Here is a 24,084-nt window from a genome sequence, read left to right on the forward strand (position 1 = left end):
ATCGGGCTAAATGATGTGGCATTTTTAAGGGAGCAGTAAGTCATTTCAAATTTATGTGTGACTTTCATTGGTAAGGAGTTACTTAATGTTTGAATACAAATAAATGCTTTGAAGTTTGAGCATATCACGACTTGTGGTTTTATGAGATTCTAGCTAAAACATAAACTTTCATCATATCCATAAATGAGGGTCTGGAAAAAGCTTTATTAGCCTAAAGGTTAGAGGGGTCATGAATATGCACAGTAAATAGTGAAAAACTACAGTAAACAGAACTGACTGTCAAAGTCTTGATACCAGAGAAGCTAAAGAAATGCGAGACTGAGAAGGATGCATAAATGTGTTGAACCTAGTTCTTCTAATATCAGACTTCTAACAGTGTTTTGTTTATTGTGGTTTTCACTAATTGCAAGACATATTGTATTATTTTATTATTACACATGGAAAGATTCAATATATTGGTTAAAATAATCTTCAAGGAATATTCCAGAACATTTCATCCATTTTTATGAAAATGTATAGCCTTGCATCACCCCTCATATATCTACTCCATTGCAAAACCTTTTCAGCTTATATTTTATTTAATTAACCATATTTTAATTTAGTTAGTTGCTCAGTAAAATGAGATAACTGTTACTGGACCAGGAAATGCATTTCATAGTCACAGTTTTCTGTGACTTATGCTTTTCTCCATTTTCTAGGCCTAGAAATGAAGTTCTTCAAGTTTTCCAGGATGTGTTCAAACCCCACCATTGTAATAAACATGTTTATAAAAGTAGGAAGGCAAAACTGGAAGTAAATTTATATTAACAAATGTGTATTCTCTGAAAATATTTTTTGGTAGTGTATTATTTACATATAAAAAAAATTACAATATATACATATATTCTTACAAAAATATGGTCAACTGAATAACAATCCAATGAAATCTAAATATCTTGATTACAGTTAAAAATATAAACTTTACAGAGTCCTTACATTTTGTTATTCAATTTTTTGTGTAGTAGAAAATATGGCATAAATATTTCTTTGGAGTAATTTTTATACTGTTTATAAAAGTTTTTTTTTCATGAAGTCGAGTTTTACACTTGTTCATGTTATTGTTGTACATCAGCACTCAGTTAGAGCATAGCGTGAGCCATCTTTACTAGTAGATACAAAGAGAAACTGCAGAGTTTATCACTAGTTTGTATCAAAAGTACACTGACTGAAAACAGCACCAATGCCTATTAAGATTAGAATAAAATATATTAAGAGTATTGCATTAGAATAACAGAAAACTTTTGTCTTTATCTTCACAGCAATAGTTACTATGTTAGGCATTCAATCAATAGAGTATAAGAGCAAACATTAGCACTAACAATTCAGCCACATATGACAGATTTTCATCTATTTGTCCTGGAGAAAAGAAATATAATCTCAAATGAGGTACTACAAAATGTCAGATGTAAGATATTACAACAGTAACCTTTATGGTTGAAGAACTTAACTACAAAAGTTAGTTAACAAAAACTGAATTGTCAGAATCAGAAAGATAAAAGTGAACTTAAAGTGTGACGAGATTCAAGATTGTAGCAGAAGGAAAGGAATGAGAGAATGAACACCTTTATATTTAAAAAACTGGCAAGCAGGACAACAGGTTTGAAGAGTGACATTTTAAAATTATTGTTAATACCAAAACACTGTACACTGGCTGATGATAAACAGCTAAAAAGTTTTAGAGGACTTTATTACAAAACCTTGGAAAGAAAATTGTTGAAAATTACTAAAGGTTTATTTAGGCAATTTAAAAACAAATAAGCTTAAAAGAATAAAAAAATGACTCAGTATGTAAAACAGGCAGTTATGTTCATGGATTTATTTTAACTTTACAAATAAATTATTGTGTAAGAAAAAGACGTTGATATCTGGTTTGATTAATTTTATTAAAAAGAAATCAACAGCTATTGTTTGCTATATTTGGTTCTCCAATCACCTCAATATTTAAACATTTTATACAACATATACTTTCTAAGAATAACCAACAACCACATTTTTCATAAGAAAAATACAGCTTCATTCCATTTGAAATGGGTAACTAACTTTCTTAACAAAGTTAATCACAAGAAATCACTCAGAACAACAGAATAATTTTTCAAAAAATCAATCGATTAGATTAATGAATACAATGATGAAATTCTCAGAATTCAATACCACTACTTTCTGTTTACATAAAGAAAAGTTGGAGATCAAAACCAGTAAAAAAAAATATGTACCATGTAAAATTGGTATATAAAAATCATTTTCACTAACAAAACAATAGATATAGAAGCTTAGGCCCAATAAAAAAAAAATCAGCTTTGATGTGTCATGCTGAACAAAGTAACTTTGAATTTTAAACAGTTAAAAAAAATCAATACAATTGTCAATACATATGTCAACAATGTTAAAGGCTTGTGCAGGGAACATGCAGGGGAATGAAATACTAATATATAATTATTCCAACAGATACACAAAATCTTTTTTGATATTCTAAAGATCAAATATCAAAGCCAAAGCAACTTTATTCTTTGGTCACTTTTTCTGTGTACATGTACTCTTGTGTTTTTCATACTCACAACAAAATTATAAAGTTTTCTGCCAAAAGAATACATGCACATTACTTGTCAAATTTACATGATAATCTTTTTGTTTTTATCAACTTTTAAAGAAACGTCAATAGCAATGAAAATGTCTAAACTTATACACTAATATGTTAATTTCAATTATTTTATCATGAAAGCTTACCTTAAAATGCCCAAAATTTATATAAAGTATTTCCTAGAAATACACAAATAATTCACTAAAAATAAGTAATATTCATAAAAACAAGAAAACACTAAAGTTTAACACAATTCTTTAGTTATAGATCCTCTTTTGTCGGCTTCTTTTCTCAAACACTGCACTAAAGTTTTGTTTTACTTTACTATGCAACCTCAATCTCTGACCTTGTTGATTGTACATTACACATCTTCCCTGCCACCTAAACTAACAGTTTCCTTTTTCTTACATGCTAATACATTTAACACTTTTTGCTTCTGATGCAGAAGAAAGCACACATACCTTGTTTTTTTTTCTCAACGTTTATTATTTGAGCATTCTTATTTTTGTGAAGTTCAAAAGTAAATTTACTTTCTCTTCAATTTTTAATGATGATTTTATTAAATGTTCTTGAAAAAAAAACTATCATATTCTATATTATATAAAACTATTATATTTTCTTTTTTTTTCTTAAGACGAAATCACATCTTAAACAGGCTTACCACTTTTGCATCCCATCTTATGGAAACGAAAAACAAATCACATTTAAGCAAATAAGAAGTCTAATAATAAATCCACACAATGTTCTAAATGAGCATATCAAGTTAAGTTTCTCCCAAGTTCTAACTGGACTACTTAATCAGACATATGTATATATCTCTGTTTAAGTTAGTTCAATCTGTCCTTAAAGATGCCTTTACTGGTGAAACTATGGTAGTAATAAACTAAATATTTGTGAAATTAATGACTAACTTTGTTTTCCTTAATTCTAAGAAAATTGCATTTTTTAAATTTAAAAATTAGCTATTTAATCCACTTCTTCACTTTCATAACCTCATGTAATAAAGTAGAATAAATATTTGAAACTAATTGTAATTCAAATATTAATAACTTCTTTTAGTTTATCACAGTTTATTTAAAATATAGACCAATATAAGTTGATACAGATAATGTAAGAACAGTGTGTGTTGGTTTAAGACAAAGAATGGTTACAAGGCTATTTATGCACTTTTATAGTTAAAACATCATTAGTACAAGCTTTTATTTGAACGTATTATTAGTGTATTGTAATATTTTATCACAATATACTGATTTAAATGCTAATTTCCCTTGCTGACTTAATATACATTGTTTAAAAACATTATTAGTGTGTATTGTGACCTTTCATCACAAAATACTGATTGAAATACTTCCTTCCTTTGTTGATTTAATATACACTGTTTAAAAACATTATTAGTGTGTATTATCACAAAATACTGATTGAAATACTTTTGTTGACTTAATATACATTGTTTAAAAACATTATTAGAGTATTGTGACCTTTCATCACAAAATACTGACTGAAATACTTACTTCCTTTCCTGGTGTTTTTTGACAGTTTTGAAAACATAAGTTCTACAACTTTAATTCATACAAATCCTTTTTCAATCTGTCCAGCTTAAAACCAAGAGTACACACTGCTAAAATAACTGGAACTAGACTTTGACATACATATACAACAAAAATACCTTCTGTTTTTCTACTATATTTTTTGTTTCCACACCATTCTTTTTTTCTGTATGTATGCAGAGTAATAATGTCTAATTTTCAAAACAAACAAAATAAAAATTCTCTCACACCTGCTTCCACCAAAAGTCAATTTTTCTGATACAATGGCAAGTGTTATGTAACAGTTGTGTGTTTATATACATATTTGTATATTACCATCTGTCTTTACCATTTTATTAAGTGTCTAACAGAAGTTTACAGTTGCTTAAGACAACTTTGATAAAATTCCATTATTTTTTTCCTTATCACGTATCTGTTTATTTATTTCTTAAAAACAAAACCAAAGTGTTATGATTGTATCTTAAACCATGTGTCTATTCCTCAAAAAGAGAAATGTATATAAAGTAAATAAATATCTTTATAACTCAAAAAATATTTGATTTATTTCTCTTCAACTTACCAGCCTGCCAAAACAATTTTTTGTTTTTCTATAATACTAGTAATTAATCTCTTTAAGTAAAGCATAAACACAAAACTTTAGTAGTTATTGATGTAAAGAAATAAACTTTTATAGAATAATATACCTCAAAGAAGACCTTTGGAAGCTATAATTAATAATACTTAAACTTGTAAGTATATGTGCATTAAGGAGCATTGTTTTTAAAAATATTTGGTTTTTTTAGGACTATGAAAATACTGCTATGAGATTACAAAAACTAATCTAAGTCAAAATTTATTGACTGAATTCTCTGTCACTTTTATAAAATATATATATATATGTTGTGTGTATAAAACACTAAGCAGTAAGTTTTACCTTCTGACACATAAGTTTGGTATTTACCAATACTTTCTTTAAATTTCAACTCACTCACTATGAATGTATTATAATTCTGATTCTAGTATTCTAGTTTCCTCTTGTCCTGTACTCTTAGTTTCTGTAAACCAAGAAGGAGTGTGAATTACTACTTTCCTAATTCTTCTCTGTTGATCATCACCTCGATATCTGCTTTTGTTCTTGTGTTCCAATAAGAAATCTTTGGTGTTGTCATAGCTCTCTGAAGACCATTTCTACAATAAGTAAAGTTATAATATTCCTATAATGAAAATGTATTTGATAGGTACTTCCCTCAGCTTTACCCATTTTTTGCTGCCCTCTCTATGTGAACTTCCTTTCATAAAGCATGCCAAAACACTTCTGCACCCTCTATTGAAATCAAAGATTATTTCAATGTGTCTCTCATGCAAAGCATTGTGTATAATTTCTCCACCAAAAGGAAAGTAATACATGATACTCCACTTATGCTCTACTAATGAACCCTCACTTTAAAGTTTGGCAGAAGCTACAAACACTAGAAAATTGTGTGAGGGAAGAACAGATGTATCCCCTAAAAGTGTCTGAAAAAAATACTTTTGTTGAAGAGAGAAACAAATCAGGTGATTGGAGGAGGGGCACTGCACCATTTCTGGAACAAGTGTCTCCTTGTCGTGACCAACTGAGAACAGACATGGCAGAAAAGGAAGAAAGGATAAGTCAGGAAAGTGATCCCAACCAAATAAAATATGGAAATTCAATCCAAAAGAAGTAAAATGGGTAATGAAAAATGTGTCCTACTGGTGAGAATGGTTACAGCTTAGTGTACTGTACTCAGTAAAGTCAACTACATCCAAAACCTCCTTACTGGGTACCAACATGCATGTAAGAGTAGAATGAAAATCATACTGACTTCATCTCAAGCCCTAAAATCATGGATATAAAGAAAATATAGACTCTAGGGCATGAAACAGGATTAGCATTGAGCCACAAATCCTGGAATGTGTCATCCAGTATGTGAGGGAAGTTCATTTCATGCAATCAATTCCCATGACCATGAGACTTCTCTGATACTTCCAAAAGTCAGTTACAATCCCATTGCAAGAGAGAATGAGGGAGTGCCAAAGACAGAAACAAAAATAACCCAAGTACACCCTAGGGGACTCATTACAAAGAGAGAAACAAAGGAGGAAGATGGACAACCCCAAATCTGTGTTAGGACTTGAGCTGATTGGCTCACTTGATATCTGAAAGAAGCCCACAGGTTATATCCATATATGTTGAGCCCATACAGTAGGATGTGCCTCTGTAGTCAACCACCTCAGTGCTTGGAACTGGTAAGTGATAAGGAAAAAGGGAGAAAAAGAAAGCTGGAAAGTCTGGAGGAATGGCTACACTAGAAACAGTGTAACAACTGATCATGGAACCCTATTTTGAAAAGCAGACCATACAGATTTATTCGATCAAGACATGACTATGACATGCGGCTATCCCCTTCTGCATTACCCATGCCATCCATAGGTGATAAGGTGCAGAAAAGAGCTATTTATGAAGCAAATATCACAAGATTATGGACTATTATTGTGATCTTGTGAAACACCCAATCTTCAAGGTGAGTGTGCAGAGCCATAGTAATAGCTTACAAATCAACATAACTTACAGTGCAAATTTGTTTGTGTATGAAAAGAATACCTGGTCAAGTATAATTCATCATAGAGGGGGATCCAAGAGATGAAATTTGAAGCAAGAAGATGAAAGAAAACATTAATAAATACTTACCTAATATCATGGCCACACCAAAGCCTGAAGTATACCCACAGGTGGGAAGCAATACCTCAAGGGAACAGAAACCATTATGTGACACAATTAATGGAAGAAGAATGTCTAGGGATGGTCTACATGCCTGACTGCAGAATCTCCTACAAAGGCCGACTAAGATGAGAAGCAAGGAAAAATAAGGTTTTGGACTTGATGGGTGGTAATACAGAACAAAGCATGTTGGAAAAGGGACACAGAAGAATAAGCCAACTAGATTAAATGGCAATACCACTTGGTAAGAGTAAAAGGAGAATAATCCAAAGAAGAAGAGGACTGCCATGGGATAAAAAGATTAGGAAGGAAACCCCCAAAGCAAGCTATGCAGGCAGTATCACAACAAAAGATGTGCAATGGGCATAGAAGTCTAACTGGATCAAGATAAGGGTAGAGAAGAGAAACAGAAGGAAGGGAAATGAGCAAAAGGAGGAATTACCCTCAAGAGCCAACAAGGTATTTGGAAGGAGGGAACAATCCAGATAAAGAAGATAGGATTGGTACTACAGTACATGAGTGACATCAGTAGCAAACAGACACAACGGTTACAGCCTGAAGGCCAAGAGAAGAAAATATGCCTTAAAAGATAGGTGAAACAAAGAGCATAAGGTGATGGTCTCAAACTGAGGTAAAGTAACAGAATGGAGCACCACATTAATGTTAAAATCCAGAAGTACCAGATGAATAGGTGCTCAGCATTTCCAGAGAGGACAGTTCAAAATGGCAAGGACAGGGAAAAAAAGACCCTGCAGGAACTAGAAAATTATGGAATAGAGCTGCCCAATAACCTAATACTGAGAAGAATGAAGACCCCCTTCTCAAAACGTCATGTAAGAAACTCAAGACACATCAGCAACCATAGGATAAAAAGCTGGAATACTCCCAGTCAGGGCCCAGGTGCAAAAAACATTCCATTTCTACTGATACACAACTATGGATGAATGACAAACAAAATGACATAAATAAAATGCTACCTGACATGATAAACCATATCTTCTCACCAAGGTCCAGATAAAAGCCAAATGTGAAGATGAAGCACATGATGTGCAGAATTGACTACTGGGGCTGACGAAGAAGGTAGGTGAATAAAGGAAGAGGAATGAAAAGGAACAACTGCAACTAGATAAACCATGGTCAAGCAGGCCAGTAATAATCAATCAGAAGGATTTTGCAAAGTGTGGTATCAGTAATGGAGACTACCTGATTAAGTAACTGAATAGAAGGATAAACATAAAATGAACTTGTTTGGACAATCTTGGCTAAAGGCACTGCAGCAAAGCCTGGTAATGAGAAACTATGGACCAAAACAGATGTAACTGGTGATTGATGGTGATGGCAAATGCATCAATATGAGAAATACCCACATTGGGGATGAAGGGGCCACTCTGTCAACTAAACCCAGTCAGATCAGTAAAGATGATCTATCACAAGGTTGAAAGCACTGGTATGTGACTCACCATCGAATGAATGTGATGATCGTGAGCCCAAAGGAGAAGATTCAATGCTAGAAAACATAAAGATGTCGACTGAGTGCCACCTTGGCAACTGATGTGAGCCATCACTGTCGACTAATTGGAATGGTTCATGACCAGACAATTTCTGGAGATGGTAAAAAAGTGACCTAAATCCAAATGAACAGTTAGGAGTTTGAAGACAATGAAATGAAGAGAAAATTCCCCACAGACCAATAATCTAGATTCTCCTGGTGATTAACCCATGTACCATAGCCCTGAAAGGACATATCCATGAAGAGATGTAAATTTGAGGGCAGAGAAAAACAGGACACCAGCAATGTATAAGCCTTGTCCAACCACCACTGAAGACTCTCTGCAATGTAGGAAGGAATCCAAGGTATTTCAAGAAAGGTTACTGGTTGCGGAAGACCCATGAAGAGGGGTCACATTTAGCATGGCCAAGGGGCATGAGAAGACCACATTCCCAAAAGTGACAGAACCTCATGAGCAAAATGTGTAGGAGTGGACTGTGTTCTGAAGGGCCAGTTCCATGGAACAGAGCTAGAAAGAATTTTAGGCCCAACTGAGATAGTTATTGACAAAAACATCCAGATGAATGAGATACTTTTACATGGAAGACTGAGTACAAAATTGGTACACCACCCCACAATAAGTAAACCAGAGATAAGAACAAGAACACTTCAATATGGGAATATGCAGATAAGCATTGGAATCATTCATCTTGGAGAAAAAGCCCACCAAAGATTAGGGTAGAATTACATGGTGAAGTGTAAGGTGTGAGGTGTGAGCAAATCAATTGAAACTAGACAGGTCAATGACCATCATCTAGTCACCTGTCTTTTCAAGAATTACAAACAGGAAGTAAAACTACGGAACTATGCGGAACAGATTTGATAGCCTGTTGTGTAAGGAAATCTTGCACCACCTTGGGTAGACACTGATGTAAGAAGGGTTCCCAAGGAACAGGAAAGGAAACAAGGCAAGTGGGACAAGGGAGGAAAAGTAAAAAAAGGTAGGACAAATCTTTCTGACAAAATTCAGTGAACCTGAACATCAGAGATGAAAGGGCTCCACCAATGAAAAATGGTTGCCAAACAATCTACAGGGTTATCAATGGAGCTATTGTAGGTGTATGATACATCATTCTCAAAAACAATAAACAAGGGGCATCATGGAAAGAAGGAATAGGCAAAAGCTGGGAAGTTGAGGGGCAGGAGACAGAAACTGGTGCCACATTCAGTTCAAACTGGAACAAACAGGCCATCTGATAAGAAAGGGTAGATTGTTATTGGACTGACTCTATCCTCAACACCAAAGGCTCCAGTATTGTACCAAAAATGTCTCAAAAATTAGTCCATCCAAAAGTTTCATAGAAGGGGCCAGGGGATGGGTCTGTGACAACATAGCATCAACAACCTAAAAGATCCCAATAACATATAATCCATGTTGGCAGGGCCAGAGCAAAAAACAACAGACAGTCAAATGTGGAAGTGAGGATGGAGAAAGCATCCCCAGGAAACCCCTGAGGGTTCCTGTGAAGAGCCTCAGACATGAAGTGGATAGAGGAGAGGTACCACAAAAGAGTTGTCAAGATAAGATAAAGATGGGAATACTATGCTTTAGCAAGATGAATGGGAATTTGGATTTTGCTTCTCAAATGGGCAAAACTGAACCCATTATTGTTGGTCCATATATGGACAGTATGCCATATGATAAGAAAAGGCAGAGAAATCTGAAGCTAGTAGGGAACAAAGTATACTATTACCATCACATAACTGGAAGGCATAATGCTCAGCATGAACTTGAATATCAGGGGATAGGTAAAAAACTAAATTAGGTTGGAAGGCAGAATCATGGAATAGGGAAGAATGCAGGTCATAGGAAATAGGAGCAATAGTAAAACATCACATGCCTGAGGAATAAAATCCAAAAAAAGACAGAAAGGACTAATAGAATCCTCAGGTAGGGTTTGGGAGGGCACAGTAAACTCTAGGAGGAATAGGAAACAAATTATAAAATCCTCACTGGCTAAGCCAGGTTTAAAAGGCTCCAGAGGAAGATGGACCACAGCAAGAGACAAATGTTGTTCTATATAATGCTCAAGTTCCTTGCAAATAAAGGCCAATAAATCCTCCAACAAATCCCCTACACTGTATCAAATGAATGATGTGTAACCAAAGTAACAACATTTACTTCAGAATTCAATATTTTCTCACAGCAAAAATAAATTAAGTTAAACCACTTTAAGATGTAAGGAACAAAAAGAAAGGCATCTGAACTCAAGCACTGGTAAGCAAGAAGTGATGGTTTGGTAGTAATGTATAGAATCGGTATGTCATATGACAGTAGTGCTCACCTACTGATGGAAAGATGACAAAAAATGATTTACATATGAGAAATGCTGGAATTTTTGGTTACAGTAGTTGGATGTGGATGACTTGTGACATGTATCACAAAAAAGTTTACATATAGGGGGCAGCACAAAATTGGAAAAGCTAACCTTGTAAGTAGAGCATGGCAGGAGACAGGAGAACAATTAAAATAACTGTTCCAAACAGTAAACCTTAACAATGTTTCATGTAATTTTTCAACACAATATCATCACTATCTAAAAAATAATCCATACATCAAAGTATTAAAGATCACCCATATATAAACATGCTGTTATATATTATAATTCATAAAATTAATAAACAATATTTCCCTACAAAAATCATTTTACCATTCCTTACCATTTGTTTCTTTCTTGCTTCATAATTATCATCTTGGAAACTTTCTTTTTGAGTAATTAAGGGGCGTCTGTTGACCAATAGGGTAGACTGTGTGGTACTGGAGTTCATTGAAGAATACTGCTATACAGTTAAAAATAAATTAAACTATGTCTTAAGTTAGGGAGGAAGTAAATTAATAAGGTCTTATTGAAATATCTAGGTTGAATAAATTAAACAAAAACAAGGCAAAACGTTTGTTTTTGCTTATTAAATACAATTAGGAATATTAAGTAACAATGTAATTTCCTAAAGACTAGAGTTTCACAAAGAGAGTTAATAAAGGAAAGTAAATTTAATTACAAAAATACATCTAAATTGTGATGAAAGTGTGGAATTAAAAAAAAAAAAAACTTGTATTGAATTTTTTTTTAGGTTTAGGAATAAAATGCTAGAAAAACTTAAGAACCCTCACCCTATCCTACAAAAGCATACACACACATTGAAAAAAGCATAATGCAAACATTAGGATTCTGGTTTATTTAACTGTGAACAGATGAAAATTATTCTAGGATTCATACAATGAGAGACTGAGGTAAAATGTAGCAGCAACCAAATTGTTTGCATAATTTTTTATCTTTTTAAATTTATAATATTTATCATAATTTCAATAAATTACTTTGTAGATACAGCACAAATGTAATGTACACAGATGTAGTGGTTTTTAAATTGAGTAAAATGGCAATATATAAAGATGTTTAAAAAAGGCTTATTGTATAAAATGCTAAACATTAAAGTATGGATTTTTCTAATTATATTATATTTTATGCCTGATGCAAAATTTTAAGTTTTTTACAGTGTGAAATGAATAAACTGGAGTGTTAATGATAATAATAACTGAATTACACCTGTAAAGAACTTAGATGTAAAACACCATTTTGTGATTTTGTTTTTTTCTTTTGCAGGTCAATTGCCTAATATCAATCCAAATGAAAATTTATGGGCTGAGTTAAACCAATTAATGAAAGATTACAAGTCAAACACAGAAGATGCACTTTTTGAAGTACTCAAAGAAGGATGGCATTCAATCATTCAGGAATATCTGTAGAAACTCATGTCAATATAAAGCAGTACTGAAATCCAAGGGAATGCCAACTCATGAAACTACTTTGGGTCATTTTAAGTTTCATTTTTACAGTTAATTATTGCAGGGAAACTTGTTTGATCATCTTGTAGGTTAATTGTAATAAGAAGAACTAAAAACTACATCAGATTCGCAACACTTTTTATGAGAAAATGTAACTAAAATCATGAAAAGTTCAGATATTTACAAAAGCGAGTGTTAAAAATAGGATTTGAGATCATATCTCAACAGATCTCACTGAGTAGTTATAAAAACAGTTACATATTTTCTGCTATATAATAAAAGATATAACAAATTAACATTTTCAAGGAGGACCACTTTATTGTCCACTCCCCCATAAATGTAATTTTTTTTTAGTATTATGTTATATATTCTTTCTAGAGCTGCTTCTTGAACTTTAATGTATTCCTACTGGAGACAAATAATATTACAATATTTTTGCACCAATTTAACTGTTTGTTATTCTCCCTATGACTGAGGTTTTATGAATTAAAGAGATTGCACACACTTTGGGTTTGGTATTTTGAAGTACACATTGTTAAACTTTGTGTGCATATTCTACACTTCTCCAGAATTTTTGAGACTTGCATGGCTCCCAAGAAATCTACCTTTTTTTTGATAGAAAGAATTATGTGGAAAAATAATAGTGTAATAGCAAAAAATATACTCTTCAAAAAAAGAAACGCAAAAGGCAAAATTTGAGACATATTGTTAACAAGTTTATTCTGGTAGTTCTGTATGACATGTGTGAAACTTTGCACATTCACAGCTGAACATCCAAAGTCTGCAAAGGCGAAGTCCACGCTCACTAGGTGAAGTTTAACGTCACTCAACGTCAATAACGACTATGCCCCCCGTGAGCATCAATAACTGCTTGGCATCTCCTGCCCATGGAAGCAATGAGATGACGAATCACATCCTGTGGAATGGCTGTCCACTCAACTTGCAAAGCTGCTGCAAGCTGAGGTAGAGTCTGCGGTTGAGGTTGTCGCCGTCGCAGACGTAAGTCCAACTCGTCCCGAAGATGTTCGATGGGGTTTAAATCTGGTGATCTGGAGGGCCAGGGAAGAACATTTATGTTGTAGTGTCTCAAAAAGACAGTGGTGAGTCGGGCTGTGTGAGGACGGGCGTTGTCAAGTTGATAAACGTCGTTGACTTTCACCATGATGGGTTGCACATGGGGCCTAAGAATCTCGTCGACGGTTGCATACGGTCTGATCGAAATCCCACGCAGCCCTGGTATGGTTGAGGCAGTAGGCGTCACAGTGGTGGTCCTATCTCGAAGGTGGCGTAACGAATGTAGCGATCTTGTGCGGGCGTGGTCACACGAGATCTGCCAGATCATGGACGGTCACGAGTTGATCCATGTTGTTGGTGATGATTCCATAGCCTTGTGATGATGCTTGGGTGGACATTCACAGCTCTGGCAACATCTGATCGAGATTAGCCTGCTTCCAAACAACCAATGGCGTTGTTGCGTTGTGCTTCAGTCAGTCTTGGTGTAACTGTATTGCGTGTTGGTGGCTTAACACTGAGCTATGGAAACCGAGAACCCGTCACTTTTATAGGGATTTTGCACATGTTGCACTTGCAGAACATGCATATCTTTCAAACAAATTTATTGGACACGAATGAGTTTTGGCGAAAAATCCAATGTTTTCCTCCGTTTTCAAAGTGCACAACTTTTATTGTCATTTTGGTCTGACAATCAGTGCCTTAACACGTGTAACATCACATACTCTGAGCTTGTAACGTTAGTACATATATTTCTCTTTAAAATAACAAAAATATCCATTTTTGCATTTCTTTTTTTGAAGAGTATATAATGGTAAAACTTATCCCTCAGATAGTTCTTGCTGTTCTATACTTTGCTTGTGATAATAGTTTTATTAACACAAACTCAATATGAGGCTAAAGCCACCATCATATGAATGAGGTAGGTAATACATACAGTGTCACTGAAATCAGGTAGGCCTTATGTGTAATAAATAAGTATTTTTTTACTGACCATAAAATACAAAATACTAATAAAGTTTACTTTTAATTAAAAGAGGGTGTCACATGACCAGGCAGGCCACTGTATTTAATATAAAATAATGAATGTACTTTCTAAATGTAAAGTACAAAATATATTGAGTTTTTTCTGGGGTAAAACTTTTATCTATGTAAAATGTTTACAAACATAAAATGAAAAACAGCATTTACTATATGGATTCAGAAAGGTAAACTGATGTTTACTGAAGGTATGATATTGCAGTGGTTGACAGCAGACTGAAAAGCATCCTGTAAAAGATGAATATCAACCAGGAGACTGAAAAGCTCTGATTATATTATTTAATTTGTACAATGATCACCAGGCAGAGGTTTACAAAGATAAAAAACGTAACTGTTTTATCTACCACAACACATCTACTACTTGGTCTGTCAAAATTCTAAATTAAAAAAAAAAAAAAAAAATTAAGAGAAAAAGAATCGATAAATAAGGAAAAATGATCAAAAATGAGAATCTGTGGGTTATAAAAACTTAACAAAACACATATTTTCAGTCACTAGAGAAAGAAAGAGAGAGCTCTACCAGCGAAGAAGAACTGAACATTTTTCAAACTAAAACTTCCAAGAAAGATAACTGAGCAACATTCCTGAAGCTTAGAAACTCCACAACCAGGTAAATCAGGTTATTAGAAATAAACCATGTAACTTATCATAAGGAAAAGATGAAAATGTTTCTCATCCTTTAAACAGTGAAAAAACTGAAGGAAACAAATATTATTTTAAAAAGAATTCAGCATACATTACAGGAGTAATCAGCACAGAAAAACTGAGGGAAAAGCTTAAGTCTGACAAACATAAAAACAACAAATTGAACTATAAATAACTCTGAAGTTACCCAGCCCTCATACACCTATAATAATAATTAAAAAAATAAATGTGTGTGTGTGTGTGCTTTATAGTAACAGTTTGTGATGAATGATGCAAAGAATACTTACTGAAGTTTCAGTGAAAGATAGAAGAGCTAGTATTAGACTTGCAGTCCTTGCTCAGCTTATTAAAAGTGTAAATATATCCTACACTGACAACACAATGCAGCAAAAATAGGTAGTTTAGTAGCAGTATTGTTTACATGGCTATTGCAGATGGTTAAGAGATCTGGTAGCATCGTCACAGCTCTAGTAATAATCTTTGGCAATAGAAAAAGGATGGAAAGTTATAAGTGCAAAACAAAGGCAGATAAAAAATGAACAAGGAAAAAAAGAATTTGGTGTAAAAGCTATATATAAGTATGATGTTTTTAAAGTATTAAACAAAAATGTTACAGAAATTAAAACTTTTCTTCTGGTCCAGATGAAACACAGACTCTAAGAGACAAAGATTTCTGTATAAATATCCATGAACACTTTTAAACAACAGTATAATAAAGTATATTTGAATTAACTTACTTTAGTTCTGTCAGATATATTTCGAAGAGTGAAACTGTATTCATCCTTAAGTAGAATCAAAATATCAGGCAACAAAGCAGTCACAGTAACAATAACACTCAACAACCAGAAGGATGGTGACAACAGGAGTTTCATGTACACCCAAAACATGACGTTACTGTTCCTGGAGATTTCCAGAAATATTAGTTTTAAATTAACAATAATGAACAAAAAAAAAAGAAATTTATTACCCTTAAATACACTACTAAAACAGTAAATAAGAATTATAACATGCATCCTTCAAAAACATCTAATACAAATAAAAACTGAAGAGACCACGATATAATACTTACAAGAGCTCAAAAGGAAAACCAACACGTGGTTCAGATATATCTTTCTATCTTGAATACAGCTTTTGAGATATGAATAAAAAACACGCAACTTTAGAATATTAATCTTGTATTAAAAAAGGAGATCAGTTAATATTTAACATGTAACCACAAAACATTTTTCTTCATTTCATATTTTTACATAAAGCTATGCAGAAGTTATCTGCACAAGCCATCCTTACTTTGAAGCAGCATATTAGAAAGAAGACAGCCAGTCAACAGCACTCACCAACAAACTTTGAGTTACTCTATTCAAATAAGGAGATCTGACTTTCACTTCTCCAAAGTGCAAGGCAAAAATCTTTCAACATTATGACATAAACTATGGACTAGGATCCACAGTATGGCATATTGATCATCAAGCCATGTACAACCCACCACAAAGTAAAATATTTATAATTTTTCACATATGAACATCACATGTTCAGTTTTCTTTTACCTATAATTTTCTTCATAATAAATATCTGGAAAAAGAAGGTATTAAAAAGAAAATTCATAAAATGACCAAAAAGTAATGTTTATGAAACAAATATTTATAATAATCACACACTTACAATTTTTTCACAAATACATTAACATTACAATTTAGGTCTACACTTAACATTAAAGATGAAAGAAACATAATAGAAATATTGATCTTTTGAAAGGTTATAAATAAGTGAGTTTGTTATAGGATTTAAAGCAAAAGTTAACAGAGCAAAAAAAGTATATTAATTTTACAATTGTTGAGAATAAAATTTATTTATATATTAAGATGTAACATATTGTTATGATACAATTTTATCTTGTAGCTCTAAAAGACACTTACCATATAACTCCACTGCACAGGAAATTAAACCCCATGAAGCCAAGGATGGTTATCAATAATGAAAATAGAAATAATTTTGTCCAATATCTTGTATGTAAGCACAACTAGGTATAAAAAGAAATTATGCAGGTAATTATTAATTACACAATATTTTAAAATTATTGTAAACTTTTCAGTAATACATTCAACATTTTATCAAAATAATAAGAAAAATGCTAAAAAATTAAAAAATAGTGATGATTGACTTTTTATGCATGACTGCTGCATTGTAATTGCAAGTTACACATTTCAAGAAATGTATCCAGACTTGGCTGGAAAAGAAACAGTACTTTCAAATTTTAAAACATGTTGTTTGCATGGCAAACACTCAGGTGCAAATTGCACAAAAATTACTTTAAAAATCTTTCTGTTGTTTTATACATAAAAAAGTGCATTCTTTTTACTTTTGCAATAACTTATGTGCACATATTTTTGTATAAAGAAGTGTAAAAATTTAGTTGAAAACAACCATCACATGGAAAAAAATGTCACTTCAGCCAGTACTTTACTCTGTGGAACCTAACAATTAAGGCAAAGCAGATAAGGTTATCATCTGCCACCATCTCTAATTTTGAATTGCCAAACAGAGCAAAAGAAATCAGCCAGTGGCACCCACAGTCAAATCTTGAGCTATTCTTTACAAAGAGTAAAACCGAATGTCACATTTTAACATCATCATGACACAAAAAGCAAGTATGTTGGGTTTCAGGTTTTGATTCCACAACCAGCAGATGAAAACAATTCAAGAAGTTTTATGAAAAATAGCTTATTACAGTTGCAATGGCTACTGTTTATATCTAACACATATTAATCAACAAAGATTAACTTTTTCTAAAACTTTTGAAGTTTGAATGAGCTGAACAAATATATGAATTCTGTTAATGTGCGAGTCAACTGAATTGTTTCTCAGATGAAAAAATAATACCTTATTTTGTTCATAAAAATATATTACTTTGTGTAAAAAATCTATTTGCTTTGCAAGTAAGAAGTGTAAATGATTTTACAGGATTGTCATTCCAAGTAATTTATTTAATCAAATAATAGAAATATAAATAATGTAAAACAAATTATTAATCTATGTTTAGTTTCAAAGTTAATATGGTTCTACGTTAGGCCTGAAATTGAATGTTACAATAATTTTTGTTTTTTTTTTGTAAAATTACATGTTAAATGTTAACTATATACTTAATAATATGAGCAATTACCACACTAAAAAAAAGGCAAAATTAAATAATAATTTGTTTAAATTATTCAGTACAGAAAAACTGAACACAATAGCATAAGACTAAAAAAGTTGTCATTAAAAGTAAATTTTAACATTATAGTATTGAGATGAATACAGATAGTATTGAACTATGTTTTATATCATTTTGAAGCATAAACTTACCTTCAAATTAACAATGAAAACAAGCATATGAAATACTAAAGTTCCAAAACTCCATGAACCCAGACTCTAAATAAAAATAAATATATTTGATTAGTAACATGGAACAAACATGAAAGCCATTATTTATATATATACACCTATTTTCTAAACAGTGTATTACTGTTGAAAGAGAATTTTTAAACCAAAAACTGAGCCAATCATACAGAAAATGTTATATTTTGGTAACAACTTTGAACAATAAAAATTTTTGCATCTAAATATGTAAATTTATGGGTCAATATCAATCTTCAAAAAACTAATGGAAACTCCTAAAATGTTTCTTTGTTTATCGATGAAGTCTTCCCAAAGCAAAGTTACTTTTACTCAGACTTATTCTGTTTTGACCTAAAACATTTTCATGATATCAAGGACTAGAAATAAATAATAAACTTTCATTGGTTGAGGAATGACCAATCATACCTTTATCTATTAATCACTAAATGATTCAAGACAACAAAAGTAGTTATAATAAGAACAACAACATATCTATCTCTTATTATTATTTCAGCTTCACCATTTTATTGTTCTCGCTCAATTGGGTTCTAATGTTTTTGGACAGCTTTGTTCAAGTAAAATTTATATTTAAGAATGCACATAACTTATACTGTTAAAACTGTATTGTAAAATTCATGCCTATTTGCTAAAAATGAAGAAGATTCTCAAGTGTAAGAATCAACAATATGTGTGTGTGTGTGTGTGTGTATAAACACTAGTTATCATCTATATTGTTGTGCAGGCTAAAAATTCTAGAAATTCTATCATGCCTATAAACATAACCAACATGATGTGCTAAGAGACAATATATATATTTATTTGCTACAGATGGGGTGCTACAATCCTTGAAAGCTATGACTGAGATTACTGCTTATTAATTTAGAACTTCAGATATTTGACCAGGAACTTTAATAAAAAAATCAAACATTACATATAATTTAACCTCAGTGGATTCACACTGGATATTACAACTTTTTATGAAGACATTATATAACTTCAGCAGAGAAAAACTCAATGTGTGATCAATGGAAAACAAAACCACAGAGCTACTAGCTCCCTGTTAAGAGGATTACATTTACTGAAGATTAATTTGCTCATTTTGAGCCCTTGACAAGATACCAAAGAAGTTCCAGACCAGATAGAAGACTCGATATTGTTTGTTTGTAAAACTACTGAACAAAAATTATTATTTCTAATAACTTTTATAATAAATTGTTTTTGTTTGTATATTAAAATGTATTTGTATAAAAAAAAGAAACTGTGTTCATTAATCTTGCTGGCAAGTATCACAAATTGGATACATATTGACATTTATTTAACTTTTAATCTAAATTACAATTTAACTCAATTTTTGGGTACTTGAAATTGTAATACATAATAGTTCTAATGCTAAGTTTTCATTGAGAAGCAATTTTAGTTGTTGTTTTTTTTATCATCACTGTGATTTCCAAAACAGCCACCAATTTCTGTACAGTTCACTCCAAATTTTAGTATTTTATAAAGAAAATAATGACCTGTAAGTGCATCAAGATAATTATTTAGCAATAAAATGGTTTCAAAAATAAACATAATGTCAAAAAAGAAAACACCAACCTGACCATCCAAAAAACAAGTAGTATTCTTTATCCAAAAAAGATGTGTACCAAAGTAAAGAACAAGTGAATGCCAAAATCCCTGTATAATCCACTTGGTGAATTGTAATTTAGTCATTTTGGCATTTCTTCGTATACTCCTTTAGCAAGAAACAAAATTAGTTGATACGAAGGTGAAAAAGATACACTTACAATTAAATAGTTAAAAAAACTTGCAAACTGCATTATACGATGTAATAGTTAACAAATAAGTGAGAAATTCTTTCTTTATGAAGAAAATGAGCTCAGACTCAAAGCTTCCAGTATAACAATCAAAGAAATTTACATGATTCAAAGAGAAAGAACGAAAAAGGATAAGAATACAATGTTGACACAAACAATTCTGTACATAATGCATTAGTGATAAAATTACATTTTCAAAACTTTCAGTTCTAGTACAATTTATTGATTTCCAACACATCATATACAAGTCTTAATTTTATAATAACAAACAGTCAAATGTTTGTAACCTGGTTCTGATGATGGATTCTCAACTAAACTGGTGATTTATAGTTCAAAATTAACTACACACTTATATAAACAACTAATAAAACTTCTTAAAACTTCCTACATACCAATCTGAATTACACAAGCAAAGTATACACTACTTTGTGAACACAAATTATCAACTTTCACAATGCAGAATATATATTTCAATTATTATCTTAGAATTTAGTTACTTAATTTATACAATTCAGATTTGATTTGTTGTTGTTTTAGCACAAAACTACATAATGGGCTACCTGCAGTTTGTCCACCATAGAGAATTGAACTCCAGATTTTAGCATAAATTTATTGCTTATTTACCAAAGACCATAGAATTTATTCACAAAATTTTCCTTAACATTTTATTGGCTATTTCTTGGATATAATATAAACTGTGCTTTGAAAAGTAGTAATGAGCTAATCTTCAGCAGCCATGACCTAATTTGAATGTTTATCTTACAACCTGAAGTTCTTTTGAAATATTTCATAAAATTCATAACAGACCACTTAAATACTTACATACAAGTATATAATACTTCTTAGGCCATGTTATCTACATTGTAACTTTTATTGTGCTTTCTATAGTTGTGTTTGTAATGGTGTTCAATAGCATATTAAAACATGATAAATCATTTTCCTATCAAACTATTCTGACTACCTTTAAGATTAATGATTAAAAAACAAATAGTTCATGAAAACTAACGCTGATCATGCTGAAGTTTACACACAGAAAAGACATACATTTAACATGAAGACAGAACCATTCAGTATTAACTGTGTTTCAGAAACATATGTCTTGAGAATCAACTGCATAAGATTTATTTTGTATGTATTAAATGGTGCGTGAAAAGAGAAAATAAAAATAACAAAACTTTTTTTTAAAAAAAGATATTAATCAGAAAATTCAACAAAGTTATAGTCATCACAGTGCTTAAATCAGTTATTTGAAACAAACTGTCACAGTAACCTACACTGATGAGAAAGTAGACACCCCCACTGACTTTCAAGTGGTTTGGAATTTACAATAATTAAAAAAAATAACTCATCATTAAATCCTCAAAATACCCTAATTTTTAACATTGAAAAAGGAATTCCCTAAAATGTTTGTTTGTATTGAATATCCATGTAAAGCTACACAAGAGCTATCTGCACTAGATAGTGCCACATTTCATAAGGCTTAATCACCACCTCACACAGTGTGATCTTGTTGTATTTCACAAAAAATTGGACCACTGTATTTATTATTTTGGTCACATTCATAGGTAGATAGATATACAGATGGACATGCCATTGCTCCATTATAGAAGGATTTACTGCTACAATGATCAGTATTGGACCATTGTCACTTTAACTCATGTTTCAATGATTGTTTGTTTGTTATGGAATTTCATGCAAAGCTACACAAGGACTAATCGTCCCTAATTTAGAAGCATAAGACTAGAGAGAAGGCAGCTAGTTATCACTACCCACTGTCAACTCTTGGGCTATTCTTTTACCAATGTGGGATTAACTGTAACATTATAATGCCCCCATGGTTGAAAGGATAAATATGTTTGGTATGACAACGACATGTTCCAATAATCAAAATAACATACAAGTTGGTCCTTTCATGAAATATTTAGACAGATAATACATACAATCAATTGCAATGATCAGAGTTGTGTACAAATTTATCATTTCATGAAATACTGGGGTAATAATTGTACAAAATCAGATTCTTCTAGGGCAAACTACTGATAATTTAAATGAGTGTTTTAAAAGGCAAATATGCAATATTATCATGTATGTTAATGTTAGAGCCTCTACTGAACCTAATTTTTTTTTTTTTCAATTATTGTGCTGTTCATCATAAAGATTATGATCTTTCTCTCTTAGAAATCACAAGCTCAACATTTATTTTGTAGAAAAAGGAAATGCAGGCAAAACCATAGGTTTTGCCTGATTTCTTGTGTGTATGAAATTCATCACTGGTTTAATTTACCCATCTTGTGTATGACAATGTATTAAACTGAAAATAATCTCAAAAATGCAGACATTTAGTACACTTTTAACAAGTTTTCATTTGTAGCAAAAGCCCCTTAATTACTGAAAATAATTTCAAGAACTTTGTCAAATACCAGCTTCCCCAAATTTTAATCAAATCGTACTTATCTCTGAGAATTTAGGCTATACCATAATTTACGTAATTATAAAAACTGGGCAAAATGTGCGTGCTATTAAAGCAGATACAGAAAATTATAATGCCCACCTCTACACCATTCCTTTCCACTCATCCACTATTGAACTTTAAAGGAGTCCATGCATTTCTGGGTCAGGTACTTTCAGTTTCAAGAGACATTGTGTGATTGGTTAGCTGTCTCTCAATCAGCCAGTTAAAAGAAGCTTCATATACTGAATGTGGTTTAGCACTAACATCAAAGCAGACAAGGTAATCTTGGATCGAATCCTCTAGCACCAGTATTTTGTCATGGCCCCAGCATTTTTCTATGGGGACTTGATTAAACTGGGTGCACAGCCAATGTTAGAATAGAAATAGTGGAAATCTGTCAACAGGGAGACAATAATCATCCCTGTTAAAAATTTAGATAAATCTCAGTGGGTTGCAGTGAGGGTCATGGATTTTTGTTATTGTTTATACTAATGACCTACTTACTTAAACACTATTCATGAAATCAGGAAACTCCTCTAACGTTTTAGAATTTTGATGCAAACATTTTTCATTTGTGTTTAACAATAGAAAGTATCATTCAGAAATAAATGCTAAAAGTTACACTAACCATCACCCACAAATCAATTTAATTTTTAAAACATGTTAACCCTTCCCAGATCAAAGATGTCTCACTGGCATCCTCTGCTTTATTTTTTCCTTCTTACAGTAAAAATACTTAAATAAGTTGCATGAAACATATAACAAAGTTACTAAATAATATATAATTTTGGATTAAAAAAATTCAAAATCAAAATTACTTTTTCAATCCTTTTTCATGTTGTACAATTTCAAAATTGATGCTTTAAAACAATATTTTTATAAAACACTAGAATAAAAGCCCATCAAAAGTTGACACTAAATCTTTACCAAATGATTAATAAAACTCACAAAATTCAACTAGAACAAATTTGTCCGTACCTCTAAAATACATTTAATCTTCATTTATTTCATCAACCTTGAATTAATTCTTTAATCAACACATTTTTAGTAAATACTATGCAGAAAAATGAGAAGTTATTGTGAACAAGAGTACGTGTGCATTCTGAAAGAGACTTAAATATAGCACTCTTGAATCTTTTCACTGTATTATAGGACAGGACATGGTGCTGACATTCTGACAAAAACATTCAAAAGGATAAAAGATATTTGGTAGTAACTAATATTTATTTTTCTTTATATTTTAAGGCCAAGTAGATAATACATTAAAATCCCAAAAAAATGTTTATTAAATAATGTTCATTTATCACTTTTAAAACACTGACTCCATACTATCAGTAATAATAGACCTATATGCAGTATACTTTAATACATAAACATAAGACTTAGCTGAAACACTACTTGGTAAATTTTATTTTCCTTTTGGCTGAACCTCAATGTCATAAAACCTTTGAATTAAACTATTTTGCTGTTATATCAGTGAAGGTATCCAAATATAAAGAATAAAAAAAATGTCTTTCTAAGAAATCAACACAA

General features: G+C 31.8%; 1 protein-coding gene across 11 annotated transcripts in view; it reads right to left on the reverse strand.

The window, feature by feature from the left end:
- Positions 1–1,143: 1,143 nt before the first annotated feature.
- LOC143256679 (phospholipid-transporting ATPase IF-like) overlaps positions 1,144–24,084 on the reverse strand; it is an 89,689-nt gene continuing 66,748 nt past the window's right edge. For 3 of the 11 annotated variants that reach the window (XR_013031437.1, XR_013031436.1, XM_076514193.1), the window contains 6 exons: positions 19,879–20,017; positions 18,253–18,318; positions 16,827–16,930; positions 15,651–15,813; positions 11,094–11,213; positions 1,144–5,331 (listed from right to left, as the gene is read on the reverse strand). Coding sequence is in view for 7 of the 11 variants with exons in the window: in XM_076514193.1 (XP_076370308.1) it covers positions 5,146–5,331; positions 11,094–11,213; positions 15,651–15,813; positions 16,827–16,930; positions 18,253–18,318; positions 19,879–20,017 (778 nt within the window). In the remaining 4 variants the exon portion in view is untranslated. Of the gene's footprint in view, positions 5,332–11,093; positions 11,214–15,650; positions 16,483–16,826; positions 16,931–18,252; positions 18,319–19,878; positions 20,018–22,650; positions 22,973–24,084 lie in introns of those variants that run through there. The other 8 variants (XM_076514200.1, XM_076514198.1, XM_076514199.1 and 5 more) reach the window with 6 other exon arrangements.

This window comes from Tachypleus tridentatus, chromosome 7 (assembly GCF_004210375.1).
Source record: "Tachypleus tridentatus isolate NWPU-2018 chromosome 7, ASM421037v1, whole genome shotgun sequence".
NCBI lineage: Eukaryota > Metazoa > Arthropoda > Merostomata > Xiphosura > Limulidae > Tachypleus > Tachypleus tridentatus.